This window comes from Lactuca virosa, chromosome 7, assembly GCF_052849685.1.
Source record: "Lactuca virosa cultivar CGN04683 chromosome 7, Lactuca_virosa_CGN04683_v6, whole genome shotgun sequence".
Classification (NCBI taxonomy): domain Eukaryota; kingdom Viridiplantae; phylum Streptophyta; class Magnoliopsida; order Asterales; family Asteraceae; genus Lactuca; species Lactuca virosa.
In genome coordinates, this window is record NC_136432.1 from 214,535,462 (window position 1) to 214,556,483 (window position 21,022).

General features: G+C 31.6%; 1 protein-coding gene across 1 annotated transcript; it reads left to right on the forward strand.

Moving 5' to 3' along the window:
* The first annotated feature begins 16,974 nt into the window (after positions 1-16,974).
* Positions 16,975-18,652, forward strand: LOC145124661 (U-box domain-containing protein 26-like). The gene has a single exon (XM_079060077.1). It carries the CDS (start codon positions 17,201-17,203, stop codon positions 18,446-18,448), a length of 1,248 nt encoding a protein of 415 aa, XP_078916203.1. The 5' UTR covers positions 16,975-17,200; the 3' UTR covers positions 18,449-18,652.
* The last annotated feature ends 2,370 nt before the right edge of the window (positions 18,653-21,022 follow it).

Here is a 21,022-nt window from a genome sequence, read left to right on the forward strand (position 1 = left end):
AAAGTTAGCAAAATGGGTCCCTTGTGGCATTTGTGGAAAAATGCATATCCAAGAGAACGATATGCGTCCATTAGGAACGCATGTCGTTCCGGACGCTATGTGTCCATGATGAACGCAATGCGTTCTCGGCTAGGACTCAAATCCTAATTTTTAGGGTTTAGACCCTATATATTCATCATTAACTCCCAAGACTCTTCCCTTTCATCAGCATCCAGCCCCATTTCGTCCCCAAGCAAACCCTAATCCACTTTAGAGCATTCTTGAGCATTTTGGTGTGTGTTTTGGTAACCTTGAAGGAGAGAGGAAAAAGAGAAGATCATCTTGGAGAAGTGAAACTCTTTAGATCCAGAATAACAACATCATTTGGACGTAAAAAGCTTTGAACTTGACCAAGATTTGATTAGATCTTGTTTAGCCATGAAATTGTGTTCTTTTGGTCCCTTAAGCTTGGTATTATGAGTATGGGTTACTCTAATCCATATAAGCTTCCTTTCAGACGTTTTGGAGCATTTGGAAGCATAAAAATGTGATCTTGATTGTTATTTTCCTTCCATGCATTAGTTACAAGGTCTTAATGGGTAAAGTAGTTAGGGTTTTTGTTGTTGGACACTTTAGCCATGCAAGACCATAAAGTTGGAAACTTTATGGTTAATGATGTTAGTTTAGAGCTAGATTTGGAATTTGAGCAAAAGAGCTTAAGGATTAAGCTCTTAATGGAAGAAAAAGGGAACGGATGGAGAACGCTAACGCAATGCATCCAGAACGCTATATGTCCATTATGGACGCTATGCGTTCTCAAGCTAAGTTGACCCGGTTGACTTTTTGACTTTGACCAAGTTTGACCTAAGGGTATTTTGGGTGTTTTGAGTTGTATTTGAGATTGGTCACTATTTTATGAATAGGTGACGGGTAACACTGATATTCAGAGCAGAGACCTATTCAACTATTTGTTCGGACTGAGAGGTGAGTTTAGCCTCATTGTACCCGTTGGTCGAAGGCACCAATGTCAGTCCACTAGTTTTGGTTATCTTTTAGTAGAGGGATGACATAGGGTTGGATATAGTCATGTAGGATAGGCTAAGGATTCTTGATCTAGGCTTTATTATCTGTTACTTGTTTAGTTGTGGCTCTAGAGTAGGATCACCTGTCCGGGTGTCTATCTCACCTCTGAGTATATACAGCTATGTATTCCTTGGAACGTTGGTATTTAGTATGTTGCTGTGTTGTAGTGATATGTTAGATCTGTATCCTGGTATATAGGATGTTGTTATGCTGTAGTGATCTGTTAGATCTGTATCCTGGTATGTAGGATGTTGTTATGTGGTAGTGATCTGTAGATCTGTATGTCTACCTGTACTTGTTGGTTATCATCTAGTGGAGTGCCCTAGGGACTGTATGTAGTCATGTAGGATAGCATGAGAACTCTTGATCTAGGATTTCTTGCATGTTCCATTTTTGGTTGTAGCTCTAGAGTATGATCATCTATTCGGGTGGCTATCTCACCTCTGGTTACTTATGGTTACGCATTCCATGCAGGTTAGCTGGTAGCGGGACAATGTGTTGTGTGAGGACTAGTAGGCGGCCGTGAGCTGTATGATTGTTGTTTGCATGTATTATGTGCCTACTTGATCCTTGATTGTTTATATGTCGACATATGGTGGTAGTGGGTTGAGGCGATTATGTTTTATGATGTAGGCCAAGATACCCGGTGTGGGCCGGCCGTAAACCGTAGGTACGGAGGCTCGGGAAGAGCGGTTGGGTTAAGGTGGTAGGCCAACAAACCCTGGGTATTCCAGCCCGATGGCTGATTGGACCGTTACATGTTGGCATTCCATTCCAAGGACTGATTGAGCCTGGGCATTCCAATCGGGAGGTTGTGGGCCGTTATGCATGCTTGTATGTTTATCATATGGGGTATTTTAGGGGAGACTCACTAAGCTTTATGCTTACCCAGTTATATGTTGTTCGGTGACTATAGGAAGGAGAAGGCGGGACTGTACACACTCATCAACAGCATTGAGGATTCCGCGTCTCATTTAATACTCTGATTTTCAAATAATGTAATTGGGAACAAATGGTTTTCTTCGAATGAACCTATAATTGATAAGTTTTACCTAATATAAATGAAAATTTTTTGTTGTGAAAATGGGACGTTACATTTTGCTTACGACATCCTACGTGAGACAATCATTAATGAGGTGTTCTCATACATGGCTCGTCTTACATTTATATTACTAACCTAATTCACAAATCGGTCAAATAATGTTGGTTCCATAGTTTTCTCAAAGCAGAAGATATCTTTATCTTCGGTTTCAACTATCTTCATAGCAGACAACGAGATTTTTTGTGATTGTTTCCTCCTAACTCGGATTTGCACTTCCAAGACAAAAATAATTAAGGAAGACACTAAAAGAATTTGCACTTCCAAGACAAAAGAACACACTTGCAAAAAGTTTCATCTATCTCCATAGCAGACAACGAGATTCATTGTGATTGCTTCCTCCAACTCGAATTTGCATTTCCAAGACAAAGAACTCGTTATCTGCTATGTTATTAAATGAAACCGAAGAAAAAGACATTTTGTTTAGAGAAAACAAGGGCACTCATATTATTTGACCGATTTGTGAATTAAGTTACTGATATAAGTGAAGAACAAGCCATATATGAGAACACCTCATTAATAATTGTCACGTGTAGGATGTCGTGAGCAAAATCTGAAGAAACTAGTCATAAAGACTAAATATGTACAAAAACATTAAGGACTAAATGTGCATAAACTGAAAAAATATATTATTCAATTAAGTCGTTTTTTCTGGGTAACCTGGAGTAGCCGGTTATAAGAACTGAATATGGACAAAAAAACAAGTTAAATGGTTAAATGTAAACAGAAAAAACAAAAAATAAAACTAAATAATCAAATATTTACAAAATAAAAAAATATATTATCTTTTTAAATTATTATCCCTTTAAATAAATACATAATATTTTCTAAACACATGTATCTTTTGCTCTAATTATTATGCAAGTGATATACATATATATTAATTATCAATGAACGAGCTATTAATTTTTTAACTTTAAAGACAAAAAAATGGCTTAATACATGTGAGTCTTCAATTTGTTGCTTTAAACAAAAAGTTAAATCGCATCCTCTAAAATAACAATTTCAACCCGTTTTAAGAGAGGTTAATTATGACATATTATCAATATTTTGTACGTGTTATGATTTAAACTTTAGATCTAATGTGCATCTCAACCAATAAGCTTTCATCCTAAGGTCTTTTAAGAGTAGACTATAGAAAAGAATAAGTGATTCAATATGGGTGTCTATATGGTAAAATGGGGTGTTTTTTTAGTCAACCCCTCCTTTCAATATGTATGAGTTTTTTTTTTAGTGTTAGCATAAATCATGATGGTGCATTTATTTTTATGGGACTTTCGTTTTGTGAAAATATATTTTATCTTTAAAGATATGATAACGATTTACAACATAACCTCTTTTTAACAAAACGAAAGTACCATCACACATACTATTTTGATATTTAATCATATAAATACTACGAACGTATAAAGCGAGGAAGCTAGTGAGAAACAAAATGACTTAGAAGTACAAGCATAAAGTTAGCTAGAGACATTTATTTTTATATCTCGTATATGATCATGATTAAGCACATCACTCATGTTTTGATTTAATATTTACTTTCTTTAAACAATGTCTCTGTGAGACTTTCGTTTTGTTAAAACATATTCTACCTTTAAAAATAATTGTACAATTATTTGTAAAATGGTTTTGTTGTAGGATCTAATATGTAACAAACACTAAATTTATTATACCGTTAGTTAGACGTGAAACTACGAGGCCACAAATTACCAATTAATTAATTAATAGGTTTGAGTTATTTCCCATCTAAAATAAATAAGTAACTGGTTATTTATTATTTATTAAAACAAAATAAATAAATAAAATGTTTATTTATTAATTAAATAAATAATTTATTTAATTACCAATTAATTAATTAATAGGTTTGAGTTATTTTACAAGTTGACACAAAAATGCTTTCATAAAGCTCACTAAACATTTCAAATATATAAGAGAAGCAAATTAGACATTATGTAAACAATGAATACTTTAAAATTTAAATCCTAATATGCCTCCTCCCATACCCAAAATCGGCATCCCACTTCTCTTCCTTGGTCGACAATCACAAGGCAAGCAAGAAGGAATAATAACAACTTTGATTGTTGGGGTCAAGCAACAATTCATATCATCTTGTATTGTAAATGACTTTTCCCATCTTCTTCAAACTTTAGATGATAATAATAATAGACATAGTTGTCATGACATCCTTTAGGCATTACACCACACGCTTTGACATCCTTCATCTAAGCGTCTTAACAAGCAGTTTTGATATTGGTGGTTGGAGCTCGAGCTTATGCACCTTCTTATTAGTTTTTAGGCACATGTTTCAACCTCTCAATTTTGCTATCATATGTGTCTCGAGAGTAGGGTGTACAATTATCATACCCGATGTTGCACTTACATGAGGTCGTGTATTTAAGTTGACAACTTCAATTAGGTTTTGATACCAAATAATGTGGAATTAATTGGGAATGATTAAAGCAGGAAACAAATATGAAACATAAACTCACAAAGAACAAATCTTTGTTCTTTTACTAATTAATATCTAATTCTTATAATTTCTCCAAACTCATACATTCTCCACTTTAGAATTCGCAAACAATTAACGCTAATTATAATAAAAATTAACCCTCAATATCAAGAAATTTTTATTAAAAGGAAACAACTAAATACTAAAATAAAGGAAACATAAACCCTATTTTTGTTTAAAAAATGATTTCTTTTGACTTAGAAGTCCTAAAAAAACATGTGCCCTTAAAATCCAAAAGGAAACTTAATATTACAGTTTTTATAGGATTAGTCATTACTCTTCATTAACTCGGATGTCTGTTTGGCTGGACTCGTCTTTTGACTTCTTTAGACCCCTTTGGTGAGATCATATGACCTATCAACCCCGCAAGTCTGTTGATCCATCCATCCGTTTTGATTGATGTCAGTCTTATTCGACTTGCTTGTGGCTGCTCTATATCACCCAATATCCTTAAACGCGAACACACATGTAAGTTATTTAGGGATACACATAATAAAATCTAAATTCAAGTTATTCACGTTATACAACCAACACATAACCAAACCCAATCAAATCAAATCAAATAGTAAAATTCTAAAAGTATTTATTAGTAGAGAAGTGAAAGTGTTGGAAAAACTTTCAATATTGTCAAGTAGAGCCCGAGATAATATATATTTTTTCATAAAGAAGCCAATAAATATTGCCTTTTTGCACATACATTTGCATAAAAAATTGATGGCCACTCATAGTGATTAGTGGAACCCTTGTGTGGATGTGGCCTGTGGGTGTAGACTGGGTGGGAGGAGAATCTTTTCGTATTGACTTAAAAGGGTATTACGAAACAATTTTATATATTTTATGAATATACAAATTCGTTATATAGCTCTATCTTATCATGAACTAAATACACAAAATGCTCTACTATTTACAAAATATATAGAATAATCAAGTGTATGAACTATATATGTATCCTGAAAAATAAAGTGGATATATAAAAAATATTATACCTTTGTTATAACAATTGTTATTGTATAAAATTCAAAGAAATCGCCACTTAAACAATGTTTGGCTATATTTCAATATATATTATATAATTTTTTTTTGTAATGATTAATTATATGTTTGGTATAATAAGTTAACTTGAAATCATCAAAAAATACATGTCGTAAAAGTAGCAACATCACCTTATTGCCATAAAAAAGTTAAGATGCCGAACTAATTATCCATAGCATATAAACTTATACTTGTGAAAAACATTTTAATATAAAAAACTTGACACAAATCTTAAATCATGATCCTCAAAAGCACAAAAAGTGGTATATAGTCGTCATCTACGAATAAATTTGAAAGGTGATTCGTTTTGAAATGAACGGATCAAACCGGCATAGATGTAAACGCGATTTGATACCATAAAATCTTAATATGCACAAAATGAAAATCACACATAATATTCTCATAGGTAATGTCTTTCATAATTCTTTTTATTAATATAATATCAATAAAACTTTATTATTTGATATTTAACTGTTTATTTATATATAAAGAAGGAGTAATCTAACCGAACAGTTTTTATTTAGTTTAAATCATTGGTAATATATTTAAATGCACAGAAATTACCAAAGATGCATAAAAGATAACATTGTATTTGTAAACTTTTGTATATTTATTTTATGCATACTTATCAATTAAACTTTTTCTTTTAAATATGGTAAAATTATTATAGGATATAATGATTAGAAATATTATTCTAAGATTTGTGTTTTTGGAATTTGGAAGTAATATTGAAACATGATGGTGGATGTGGGGATGTGCCATGGAATAATGATGCGCATCACACATGCATGCATAGGTCATGGACCACATTAGAGGTGAAGGTGGGGTATGCATGTGCCATGTTGGCTGGACATGACATGCGGGAAGTCGATTATTATTATCATTATTATTATTATTATTATTATTATTATCTTGTACGTAAAATTAAGAAACTGAAAACCCAAAAGGCCGAACACAATGCTTAGTAAATCTTGTCGTCATATGTTGCGAAAAAAACATACAAAAATGTGGAGTATCGAACAATGTCATGTTGAAGTAGTAATTAATGTGTGCCTATGTAAACCTCACAACTCCATATAGATGAAACTAATTAAACGAATATAGGATCCAAAATACCTAATTTCGTTTTCAAGGGTAGTGTGTTTTTGATATAGAAGCGGGATGAAGGAGTTCGACAACATGCAATGGCAAAAAATGAACTTGTACGTAGTTAACATCCATACAAAACATATTTCATAGTGTTCATATTATAATTCTAAATATATAAATCAACTTGTACTAAGACCATTTGGACATAAATCTGATTTATATGACATGTGTGTGTCGATTAGGGATGTAAATTGGCTAGGAACCGGATCGGAACCGAAAGAATTATGAAAACCGGTTAAGGAGTAAATAGGGAATCGAGAACCAGACCGAATACCACTGGTTACGGTTCAATTATACTAGGAAATGTGTTATCTAAGAAAGTTTTGGGAACCGAAACCAAAAGAACAAAAATCGAAAATGATGAATTAAGGTTACATGGAACCGAACCGAATACCATTAACTGGTTCCGGTTTCAGTTTAACTTTTCGGTTCAAAAGTTCATCCCTAGTGTCGATCGTGAAGAGCCTAGGTGTAGGGTTTGATAAAAACCACAATAAATTACAGATAATATTTCATTATGAATACAACAATATCCCAAATTTATATAAAAAAATAATATTACTAACACATTTCTTTAATAACCCCCTATCCTCCAAGGAGATTAGGGGGGGGGGGGGGAGGAGGGGAAGGACAGACTTTTAGTTTGTCCTAAAAGTGCGCAAATAAAGGTAATGGGTGAGTTTTATTGAAGATGTATGCCAATCAAAGCTCGGTTGTCACAAACCTAGTATAAAACTTGCTAGAAGAAACAAGTTCACAACCAAAGGGATAATCAATATCAATGTGTTTAGCACGTTCATTGTATATGAAATTCTAGCTAAGGAAAAGTGCAATACGATTATCACTTAAGATGATCCGACAATTAGGTGGCAACACATGAAGTTCCGATAAGAAATGAGTGACCCATATAATTTCAGTTTAATGTTGGCCATAACATTGTATCGCTTGAGCTAGAAATGATTGGTTGCTTAGTGGTACTCAAGGAAATCAGATTTCCACAAAGAAAATTAGAATAACTATTGGTTGGCCATCTAGTTTCAAGACAACAAGCCTAGTTTGTATCAAAATAGCCAAGAAGAGACGGAGTTGGAGAGTTGGAGAGTGGAGAGTGCCACGACAACAAAAAAATGTCCCAAATAGCATGAACCAAAAAAAACATAATGAGTGAAGTTAACAAATTGCAAAATAGTTATGAGTGTAAATCTGAAAATAAAAATACTTAAAGTAAAAATAAAAAAGAAAAAAAAAGGTTCAAATTTCAGGATTTTATTGTGAGTTTTACTTTAAAGTAACTTGAAAATTTTGGAAACATATAAAAAAACAGAAAAATAGAAAAAATTAAATGCAAAATATGGGATAAATCTAAAGAAAAAAAAAACTGTCAAAAATTACAAACTTAAAAGGGTTTTATAGCATCAGCCCTTATGTAAAATACTTAGTTAGAATAAAATTATATATTTAAATTAATATTTTGTAATAATTATTTGGGTGTAAAAATTAACAAAGAGCTTATCAAAATATTTGTATATCTAAAAGAATGTAAATAGATTTTAGACTAAATTTCAAAAATGGTCCCTATGGTTTGCCAAAAGTGGCAAGTTAAGGATATCTTTCATTAGGGTTACATCGGTGCTCCCTAACGTTTCTAAAGCCTACACGGATGATCCTTGGCTTTAATGCCATCAATCTACTTCCGTTAGAGACGGAGTTGGAGAGTTGGAGAGTCGAGAGTGCCACGACAACAAAAAAATGTCCCAAGTAGCATGAACCAAAAAAAATAATGAGGGGGGGGGGGGGGGAGGGGAAGAACAGACTTTTAGTTTGTCCTAAAAGTGCGCAAATAAAGGTGATGGGTGAGTTTTATTGAAGATGTCTACCAATCAAAGCTTGGTTGTCACAAACCTAGTATAAAACTTGCTAGAAGAAACAAGTTCACAGCCAAAGGGATAATCAATATCAATGTGTTTAGCACGTTCATTGTATATGAAATTCTAGCTAAGGAAAAGTGCAATACGATTATCACTTAAGATGATCCGACAATTAGGTGGCAACACATGAAGATCCGATAAGAAATGAGTGACCCATATAATTTCAGTTTAATGTTGGCCATAACACTGTATCGCTTGAGCTAGAAATGATTGGTTGCTTAGTGGTACTCAAGGAAATCAGATTTCCACAAAGAAAATTAGAATAACTATTGGTTGGTCATCTAGTTTCAAGACAACGAGCCTAGTTTGTATCAAAATAGCCAAGAAGAGACGGAGTTGGAGAGTTGGAGAGTGGAGAGTGCCACGACAACAAAAAATGTCCCAAGTAGCATGAACCAAAAAAAAAAAAATAATGAGTGAAGTTAACAAATTGCAAAATAGTTATGAGTGTAAATCTGAAAATAAAAATACTTAAAGTAAAAATATAAAAGAAAAAAAAAGGTTCAAATTTAAGGATTTTCTTGTGAGTTTTACTTTAAAGTAACTTGAAAATTTCGGAAACATATAAAAAACAGAAAAATAGAAAAAATTAAATGCAAAATATGGGATAAATCGAAAGAAAAAAAACTGTCAAAAATTACAAACTTAAAAGTGTTTTATAGCATCATCCCTTATGTAAAATACTTAGTTAGAATAAAATTATATATTTAAATTAATATTTTGTAATAATTATTTGGGTGTAAAATTTAACAAAGACCTTACCAAAATATTTGTATATCTAACACAATGTAAATAGATTTTAGACTAAATTTCAAAAATGGTCCCTATGGTTTGCCAAAAGTGGCAAGTTAAGGATATCTTTCATTAGGGTTATATCGATGGTCCCTAACGTTTCTAAAGCCTATACGGATGGTCATTGGCTTTAATGTTGTCAATCTACTTCCGTTAGAGAGGCACACGTGGCCCTCCTTAGAGGGCATTTTCGACTTTTTACCTGTGTGCACCTCTATCATCTGAGAAAAGCAACGGGCGTCTTCACTCTTCACCCCCTCCCCTCACCCATCCTCATTTTAAACCCTAAGGATTTTTTTTGTCCTAAAAGTGCGCAAATAAAGGTGATGGGTGAGTTTTATTGAAGATGTCTACCAATCAAAGCTCGGTTGTCACAAACCTAGTATAAAACTTGCTAGAAGAAACAAGTTCACAACCAAAGGGATAATCAATATCAATGTGTTTAGCACGTTCATTGTATATGAAATTCTAGCTAAGGAAAAGTGCAATACAATTATCACTTAAGATGATCCGACAATTAGGTGGCAACACATGAAGTTCCGATAAGAAATGAGTGACCCATATAATTTCAGTTTAATGTTGGCCATAACACTGTATCGCTTGAGCTAGAAATGATTGGTTGCTTAGAGGTACTCAAGGAAATCAGATTTCCACAAAGAAAATTAGAATAACTATTGGTTGGCCATCTAGTTTCAAGACAACAAGCCTAGTTTGTATCAAAATAGCCAAGAAGAGACGGAGTTGGAGAGTAGAGAGTGCCACGACAACAAAAAATGTCCCGAGTAGCATGAACCAAAAAAAAAATAATGAGTGAAGTTAACAAATTGCAAAATAGTTATGAGTGTAAATCTGAAAATAAAAATACTTAAAGTAAAAATATAAAAGAAAAAAAAAGGTTCAAATTTAAGGATTTTCTTGTGAGTTTTACTTCAAAGTAACTTGAAAATTTTGGAAACATATAAAAAACAGAAAAATAGAAAAAATTAAATGCAAAATATGGGATAAATCTAAAGAAAAAAAAAACTGTCAAAAATTACAAACTTAAAAGGGTTTTATAGCATCATCCCTTATGTAAAATACTCGGTTAGAATAAAATTATATATTTAAATTAATATTTTATAATAATTATTTGGGTGTAAAATTTAACAAAGACCTTACCAAAATATTTGTATATCTAACACAATGTAAATAGATTTTAGATTAAATTTCAAAAATGGTCCCTATGGTTTGCCAAAAGTGGCAAGTTAAGGATATCTTTCATTAGGGTTACATCGGTGGTCCCTAACGTTTCTAAAGCCTACACGGATGATCCTTGGCTTTAATGTCGTCAATCTACTTCCGTTAGAGAGGCACACGTGGCCCTCCTTAGAGGGCATTTTCGACTTTTTACCTGTGTCACCTTTATCCTCTGATAAAAGCAACGAGCGTCTTCACCCCCTCCCCTCACCTATCCTCATTTTAAACCCTAAGGATTTAACATAGCTTAATATTCTTCTTTATCTTTCTTAATAAAAAAGATAAAAAAACAAAAAAAAACCTTAAAATGGTGTTTTGTAACTGTGGCCTCCCGGAAAGAATGGTGGCATCATGGACGATTTTGAACCCGGGAAGGAGGTTCTGGTGATGCTCGAGGAATGGTTCTAATTGCTGTTTTATCGGACCCACTGGTGTGCTCCAGGTCAGTTGCAGTCATTTGTGGACTTCTATGCTCTCTTAACGTGATGTGTAATCAAGCAAGGATGTGGCGGTGACTCCTGATATTCAGTTGGATGTTTTTCTTCTTTTATGCTTTTAAAATCTAAAGGGTTAGGGTATTTTGGGGGAAATTCATTATATATTGATGTAATCCCAATGATGGAAATTTTGATGTTGGATTTTCATGACTTATGTATGCGATTTGTGGTGTATGAAATGAAGTAGTTTGTGTGTGTTAAACTTATGTTAAATGAAATGGTATGTGTTGTGTTGATGTTTTTCTTGTATGTGTAATGGTAATACCAAAGTAAAACTGATATGTATAAATGATATATAACAATAATTGGTCAATTGATAAACTGTTTAAACAACCCAAATTAACATTGAAAAAACATTTTAAACATATACAAAATATAATATCCACTTTTAACATATCACAACAAAAGATTAATGTCAACAACTAGAAGTGACCTTAAACATCATGTCTTAACCAAAAAAGAAGTAAAGTGTCACATTGTTTGACAATTAAACATACCAAGACAAGTAAACTAGAAACTAAGCAGCATGTCTCTTTCCTTTCCTACTCTTTTCCCCTTAGCCATTTCACTTGCCCCTCCTGGGCCCTTTCCATTCTTTTTTCCTTAACTCAATCCACTTGGTCCTGCTTGGCCCTTGCAACTCCTAGAGTTGTGGCCCTTGTTCTGACATTTGTTGCAAGTGACAGTGAGATGCTTCCTGCTCAAACTTTTTCCCTGGCTAGGTGCTTCAGTCTGTGATCCCTTCCTCTTTTTCTTTAGGTTTCCAACCTACATAGTGCTACATTGTGTTAAGATATGTATTTAAATAGCAAAAGTACAAAATATAAATACACTACGTGTTAGTGATGATGATGAGGGGTCAATGTGAATGGACATGGTGACATTCTCCACATATTACGGCCATTTATAGAGTACGAACCATAGAGCTTCTTCACATTAGTATTGGTAAAGCGGGAACGAATGCTCCACAATGTTAACACCATTTTGTCAAAAACCCTAATGTAAAGTAGATTGTGAGAGGTTGAAGAAAGAAATGGAGGTTGAAGATAAGAATGCAAATGGTTTCGTGAGGGACGATATTATAGTTGGGATCAAGGACGAGAGTGTAGGCTTCATTATGGGAGCCCCTTTGGCGGTAACAAGTGAAAGGTCGAAAATGCCCCCCTATAACGGAGGTATGTTGAAGACATTAAAGCTAAGGACCATCTGTGTAGGCTTTGGAAATGTTAGGGAAAGCCGGTATTACCCTAATGAAAGATATCCTTAACTTGCCACTTTTTACAAACCACAAGGACCATTTTTAAAATTTAGTCTAGATTTTATATTGGCGTATTCGTAGACAAAAAATATTCTATGTGAAAGTTTATTTAATTAAGAATTTGATATATTTTAGCAAACCAATTAGCAAAAGTCTTGGAATTCCGTACCTATAAGCGGGTCAACACTTCTAATCTCTTTGGGAGGTTCAGCTTACACGTGCTTGCTGTAACGGGAGATCGTGCATTACAATTTATAAGAATAATTTAAAGAAAAAAGGTTTAAAATTACTCGTCCATCTTAAATTAAATGTGAAAGTTTAACCACACATGTTATAATGGATAAAACTTATCAGAATAAATTTTAAAGAAACATAACGTCATCTAAAATCTCCATACTTTCTATAGTACTTTTAAACTAATTTTTAGTTATTTGTATTACAAATTTATGATTATGATAAATGCTGTTTATTTATAACAAAAGCTATTATTAATTAGTTTATTATAAAGCATCTGAATTTATTATTTAATTATAATTTTATTTAAATATATGTTCGTTGATATAAAAGTTGATTGAATTTGTCTCAAAATTATTTTCTTTTTTTCTTTTTATAAATTTGTTTAAAATTTGTCTCCAAATTAGTTTTTATTTACATATTAATATTTTTCTAGATTTTTTCATAAAACATTAGAACATTTTTATAACTTTTTGTATAACATTTCTAAAAAAACATTGTAATTAATGTTGTTTAAAATACTGTAAAAAGTTGATATTTTTAAAAAAAAATATACATAAAGTTTAAAAAGATTGTATAAAAACATGTAAATATGTTAACAGTTTCAAAATAATTGTAAAAGAAGTATTAAAAAGTTAATCTGTAACAAATAACTAATTTTAGGACGATATTGTAAAAATGTTTATAAAATTTGGAATAGAACATTATCAATATTTTAAACTTGGAACTAAAAGCATAGAATTCTAAAATGACTTGTTGTATAATAGCTTATATAGCAATCAAAAAATGGTTTCCATTTTATATAATAAAACCACTTTGCTCGCAACATGAAAACAACAAATTGGTTTTTCTTTTCTTATAAAAAAAATATAAAAATAACAATGTGAGTTTGGAAAATATAGAAAATTAAATCAACCTTTAAGTATTTACCTAGATGACCATGTTCGAAATTGACAATTTCTTATTTGACTGTGAATTTTTTTTGAAAATATAGAGGCTAGAGTTTTTCTCATTTGCAACAACAATTTCAGATCTGTTCGGATTCCAAACATATTTTTTTTAAAAAAATTAATGCACTTTTTTTTTTTTTTTTTTTTTTATCTCCGAAATATTTAAATCAAAACCCAAACTCTAAATTCGAAATAGTTTTTAACAAAGTTTACTTTTAAATATGCAAAAAACTAATTTAGTTTGAAACACCACAATTATTATATATAATGAAAAGCGAGTGGTCAATGAATAATATATTTTTGAATTTTATATTTTAGCTACAGTAGTTTTGTATGTTGGCAAATTTAGTTATTATGTAGAAAATAAATTACAAAAAATGTCCTAGTAATTTATAGAAAATATACCTCTTTATTTTTTAATGTTTGAGTTTAAGATTTTTTGCCACTATATTTTTATTGACTTGTTTGGTCCTTGTATAGAAAATAAATTATAAAATTTCTCATCTTTATTTACAAAAAAGATCCCTATACATTTTTTTTACAAAATAGTCTGTTTAAATATTACATTCTTTGGTCTATGTCTTAAATTTTTTTTTTTTAAATATCATTGTCTAATAGAGAATTTAAGATTATTCCATATGAAATGGACATAAATAAACTCGTTCCCAACAAAGATGGAAAGAAGCAATTTGTAGTTCAGAATTAATGGTCATTCGTTAAATTTCAAGAAACTTTGTATTTATATTCTTCAAAAATCATTTGGTTATTTCTATGATTATTTCAAAAAATAATATAAATTAAATAATTAAATAATATAGAAAGAAGACGAGAGTGTGTCTATCTGTACAGTAAAATGTTGCCGGTTGACCACAGACAAAGTCGGTCGTCGCTACGTTGGCGGTAGGCCCTCACTGCTCCCCCCGTCCACACGCGTGCCTTTTACTGTAGCTGCTAAACGACACCGTCTCCTTTGTCTTTTTTAACACCCCCCCTTTCACACTCACAGACCACCAACAAAGATAACATGTGGGTTATTTACATGGGAAAGATTCTCCGTTTATTACTTTTTAGTCCCTAAACTTTCCTCTAATAACATTTGGAACCCTAATTTGCTTTTATTGTTCATTTGGATAGTTCCGATGAGCTTAGTATCACTATATAATTATCATTCCTAATTAACAACTGACATTATTATTAAATACTTAAGAATTATTTGTTTTTTTATAACCCATAGTTCATAAATTTCAAAAGAAGAGGATTTAAAAGAAACTATTGAAAAATAAAAGGGGGTGATCAAAAAAGACACATAACTATAAGGATTCAAATAGCCAATCAATATTTTGGTGGCAAGAACGGTGTTTGGTCAATGCGCAAGGTTTGAGATGCTTCAGAAAGAACAAAAGAGTTTCAGATAATGATATTTAAATATAAAACATGTTTTTAATTTTTCAATGACTTTATGTGTCAACAATTCATATATATATATATATATATATATATATATATATATATATATATATATATATTGTGCATCAATTTGGATTACATTATAAAAGTTTCAACAATTCAAAGACTAAATAACCATTTTTTCCATAAATTTAAAAGAAAAAAAAAACATAGTATTCATCAATTACGTCGGATTCATGAAATTTTCCACCTAAAAGGACTATTGCTAATGTCATTATATATATAATAAAGAAGAAAAAGGAGGAACCAATAGTGAAAGTTGTTTGTTTGGCCAACTGAAGTTTAAAAGTTGTGTCACCCTCGTTTGGTGATTAGCACAAATGACAAGAAACTATAGTTGTAAAGCACTTTCACCATACATTTTAGAAATTATATCTACATTGGAATTACAATGTGTAAGACACCCACACCCACTTATTAAAAAATATATATAATAATTCATGTCCCTTTCCAATAGATTTATACATAATTCTATTGGATTCAAAGATTGAGGCAATCACCCCATCTCTATTCTCTACCTCAATATAGTAACATATTTATTATTTTTTTGTTGGGGATGACATCATCCTTAATTGCATTTTGATTTCTTTTAGACAAACAATGCACAATAAACCAATCAAACTCAACACATTTATTTGAATGGTTGGAAAGACTCTCTTTGACTACATGTGGGATTTTGCAGTGGTCAAAGAAATCAATATAACTTACATTTAATTTAAATATATAGGTAATATAAGAAATGATATATATACATTCCCCAAATATGATTCAAAGATTGCATTTAATTTGGTCAAGAATTTTGAAGTGTCCCAACTCTCCATGTGAGTATGAGATCATCAATTGTTTATAGTTCCAAATCAATCACCTTATATAAATTCAAAAGTGATAAATAGGTTAACCATACACAAAAAAGCTAATAATTGTTGCTTGTAAAAGCATCAAATCTTTTTTCATATCACTTTCATGGGTAATGGTTTTTAAACCATCTACAATTCATTAAATATATTTTGTTATTTGGTGTAAAAAGTAATTTCGATTAACCTCTTACATTATTTTAAAGCCAAACAGTATGTTTAGCTATACTTTTTGCATTTTCAAGATATTTTCACAAAGTTTGTGTGTTTTTATTAAGTTATTAGTATTGTGATATATATTTAAAGTGTGTGGTTAAAACTAATTCATTAGTATTGTAGTATATGTCAGTTATTATGGGTTTTATTAAAATATTTAAGATACATAAATTAATATCATTATATCAATTTAATTAATATTATAAATCCCAAGTAAGTTGTAGAAATTTATTATAAAAATACAAAAATTAAAAGCCAAAGAAAGGATTTATTTGGGATTTGGACATTTGGTATTGGATTGGAAAGTTCATAATAAGGTAGCATATAAACTTTGATGATGTCTAGATTTGAACAAAAAAACAGAATTAAAAATCCAAAAATGATAGAATACTTGAAGGGAAGGGGGAAAAGTGGAGAGATTATGTTGAAAATAGTAATACCCAATAATCCAAAGTTTGAACTAGACACAAATGGGGTAATAAAGAAAGCAAAGAAAAAGTGGAATCCCCTGTTGATGTAAATGGGAGTTAGATGTCCTTACAGCATGAAAGTGGGACCCAATGACCTTTGACCAGACCCCACCCCATTCAAAAACCATGGTTAAGCCTCTAGTTAATGGTTACACACGTGTGGAGAAGGAAAGAAGTACCCATAGTCAGATAAAAAGGGCCACACCTTAACCATTCGTCAAATTCCTACCCAAAACAAAACTCTCCTTCTTCTACAGAGACCCCCCCTGTGTTGGATTTGTCTTTGTCCCTCCCTCTGTTCTATTTGGTATATATTGTCAAAAAGCCAAACCCAAAGATAGAACTAATTCAAGTAGGATTTACGGAGTCCTTTGTGCACATATATATAAACACAGAGATAGGGAAAGAGAAAGAGAAAGATAGAAGAATCTCAAAGGTAAAGAAAACATGCCTGGAAGCTTAGAGCCTTTGGATTTAGGTGTTCAGATCCCATATCATTTCAGGTGTCCGATTTCTCTTGAACTTATGAGAGACCCGGTTATCGTCGTAACGGGTCAGACATACGACCGGCCAAGTATCGAGTCATGGGTGGCCACCGGAAACACCACCTGCCCTGTCACTCGTCTTCCTCTTACAGACTTCACCCTCATCCCTAACCATACCCTACGCCGGCTTATACAGGAATGGTGTGTTGCTAATCGGTCGTATGGTGTGGAGCGGATTCCGACGCCGAAACAACCGGCGGATCCTGTTATGGTCCGGTCCTTACTCAGCCAGGCTGCCTCTGAGTCTAATTCTAGCCATGCCAGGCTGTCTGCCCTTCGTCGCCTCCGTGGGCTGGCACGTGACTCTGATAAGAATCGTTCGGTGATCTCGACGCATAACGCACGTGAAGTGCTGCTTGGTGTGTTGTTCTCGGAGACGAATTCAAACTCATCGGAGTTGAATCTGGAATCGCTTGCGATCCTATCTTCGTTTCCGCTTTCAGAATCGGAGTGTCTGTTGGTGTCATCGGATCCGGATCGGATTTCATACCTAATTTCTCATCTATCGCATTCCTCGATTGACGTCCGAGTAAACGCCGCCTCCTTGCTTGAAAACGTCGTCGCCGGAACGAGATCTCCGGAGAACAGAGCAGAAATCAGCAATCACGACGAGGTTTTCGACCGAATCGTCGGAATTCTCAATTATCCTTTATCATATCCGCGTGCAATGAAAGTCGGAATCAAAGCGTTATTTGCTTTATGCTTGGTGAAACAACACCGTCACAAGGCTGTGGAAGCAGGAGCAGTGGAGGCGCTGATCAACAGACTAGCAGATTTCGAAAAATGCGACGCCGAGAGAGCTCTGGCGACAGTAGAGCTTCTATGCCGAATACCACAAGGATGCGCCGCATTCGCATCTCACGCGCTCACAGTACCATTACTAGTCAAAATCATCCTGAAAATATCCGATCGAGCAACAGAGTACGCAGCCGGCGCACTGCTGTCACTCTGCTCGGCGGCGGAACGGTTGCAGAGGGAGGCGGTGGCGGCGGGAGTGTTAACACAGCTGTTGTTGCTCGTACAAAGCGATTGTACAGAGCGTGCAAAGCGAAAAGCGCAAATGCTGTTGAAACTGCTCCGGGATTCGTGGCCGGAAAAATCGATTAGGAATTCGGATGATTTTGCGTGCAGCGACGTCGTTCCGTATTGATTCTTCTACTTCTTCGGATGATTTTAGTCCACTCTTTTTATTTCATTTTTTTCTTAATTAGTTTTTTTTAGGAAAAAGAAAAAAAAGAGCATTAAGGTTCTAAAAGGTGGTGGTGGGGTATAGGGATGTGTATGTAAGAAATTTTTGATGGTGGGAATGTTTTTTTGTAATACAAAACTTGAAGGTGCAAATTTCCTTTTCCTATATATGCTTCTAATTTTCATATACGCACAAATTTTTTATTTTCATATATTTGTGTAGATATTGATATTTATCGTAACACTAATCTTCTTATTCTCATAAATGAATATATTTATTCTTTTATTGACAAATGTTATAATATTAAAACACTCCATTAATATTATATGTCATCTATCATGTCATTTGTCAACTTACTAATATTCAACTAGTTGTGATACCGGTATATACAGGTTGATTAAAACAAAATGTTAAATACAAATGATTAAACGGAAAGTTTAATTGAATTTGAAATTTGAAATAAGTAAAATTATGAAGAAAAAAAAACATGAAAAAATTAAATTAAAATAATGTGTTTAGTTGTTAGACCCGTGTATTAAATGTGTTACTTATAACAAAATGTTAAATACGAAGGTTTCAGTTGTAAATTTATTTAAAATTAAAATTGAAGTTTTAAATTTGAAATTTAAAATTTGAAACTAATATAGTTATTATGGTATGTTTAATTTATAGAAACTAAATTAATGATATATTAAGAAATGAAAAATGAATTAAATAACAAGTGGAAAATAAATATCTCAAAATTATGACAAAATGACATGTACCATAATTCATGAGAGAATGAAATGTGGCAAAATTATTTTCATTTATTAGGTAGGATGTTTAATTTATAGAAACTAAATTAATGATATATTCAAAAATGAAAAATAAATTAAATGACAAGTGGAACATAAATATCTCAAAATTATGACAAAATGACATGTGACATAATGCATAAATTATGACAAAATGACATGTGACATAATGCATGAGAGAATGACATGTGACAAAATTATTTTCATTTACTAGGTAGGATTTCAAATTTCAAAATTTAAATTTCTCATTTTAATTATATTAAATTAATAATTGATTCTCCATTTTAAATGTTAAATTTTAAATTTGTATACTTTATTTATATTAAATTAATAATATTAGATTAAAAAATAAAATAAAATTAATACAGATTATAAGGTGATATAACTTCACGTATTTATTTAAATCAACGATTATAATTTTATATAATTAAAAAAGATATCTTAAGTAATAATTTATTTAAAATAATTAATTAATAATTTTGATTTTTTAATATGAAAGTTTAATTAATTTTATAACCGTGGCTTTCACGGCTTATAAACTAATAATAATAATAATAATAATAATAATGGTCTTTAGTTTGGATACAAATTATGTCATGTGAAACTTTTTTTTGTGATTATGCTAAAAATTAGTAAAAGAATGATTTCTTTAAAGTTAAATTAACTTTATGTAAGGTTTTTAAAGAGTACTTTTGATTTAAAAGTTATATAAGGTTTTAAAAATGAATTTTTAAAATTAAAGGTATACATAATAATCAAATTAGATACAACCAGAACGCATAATGGGTTGAATTTTTGTAATGTCTTATCACATTTTAGGTCGTTTGTCATATGCATTTAACCAGTAAAATGGAAAGAATGTGGTAGGAGAATTTGTTTCAAATCATTTATTATGTAACAGTATGTTATTCATGCAAGTTGTGGATATTTTTTTTATGTAGGTGGGGAAATATTTATCATTGTCATAGACACAAATAAACGAATATATATATGTTAACTTTTCACCATATATTCGGTACAAGAATGTGTCTATTGTTCTAAAAATATATATAAAAGTATATCTTTTTTAGCTGATAGTAAAGTAGAATGCATAAACTTTTGTTTGTGCATCATGGTTTAGAGATACATATAGTCAAATATGACATATAAATGCCAATCAAATTTATTACATTAAAGATAAATAATTTATCATATCAAAAGTAACGATCTCTAAAAAATGAAAATTGGATAGCTAATATTTTTGACATGTGAGAAATGATTTAAAATGTTACCATGATTTCACCTTGAAATCATGAGTTGACGAAACAACTTAAAAGGACATGGAGTGAAATCTTTTATGATGAAAGTAAAAATAGGTTGGTTAAGAACTTTCCTTCGACTCAAAGACATGTTTATATGAAAAATAAAATTGATAAATAATTTCGATTATAGAAATTTTTTAGATCGATAAATTATACATTTTATATACGATTCAGATTTGACGCTGGCTGGAAATCTTATAAATTACTTTATCAATAATATATCTTAAGTAGGTTATCAAAAAACTAACTTTTAAGCTTTTATAAACTACTTTTGTGGTTTTTTTTATAGCTTTTAACTTATAAACTAGTTTATCGTTAAACTATCTTAAATAGTTTATGAAATAGCTAGTTTATGTATGTTAAATATAACACAAATTTTAAATTGTGATAAACTCAAAAAATAAGATAACATATACGTGCCAAACATACCCTTAATCAAA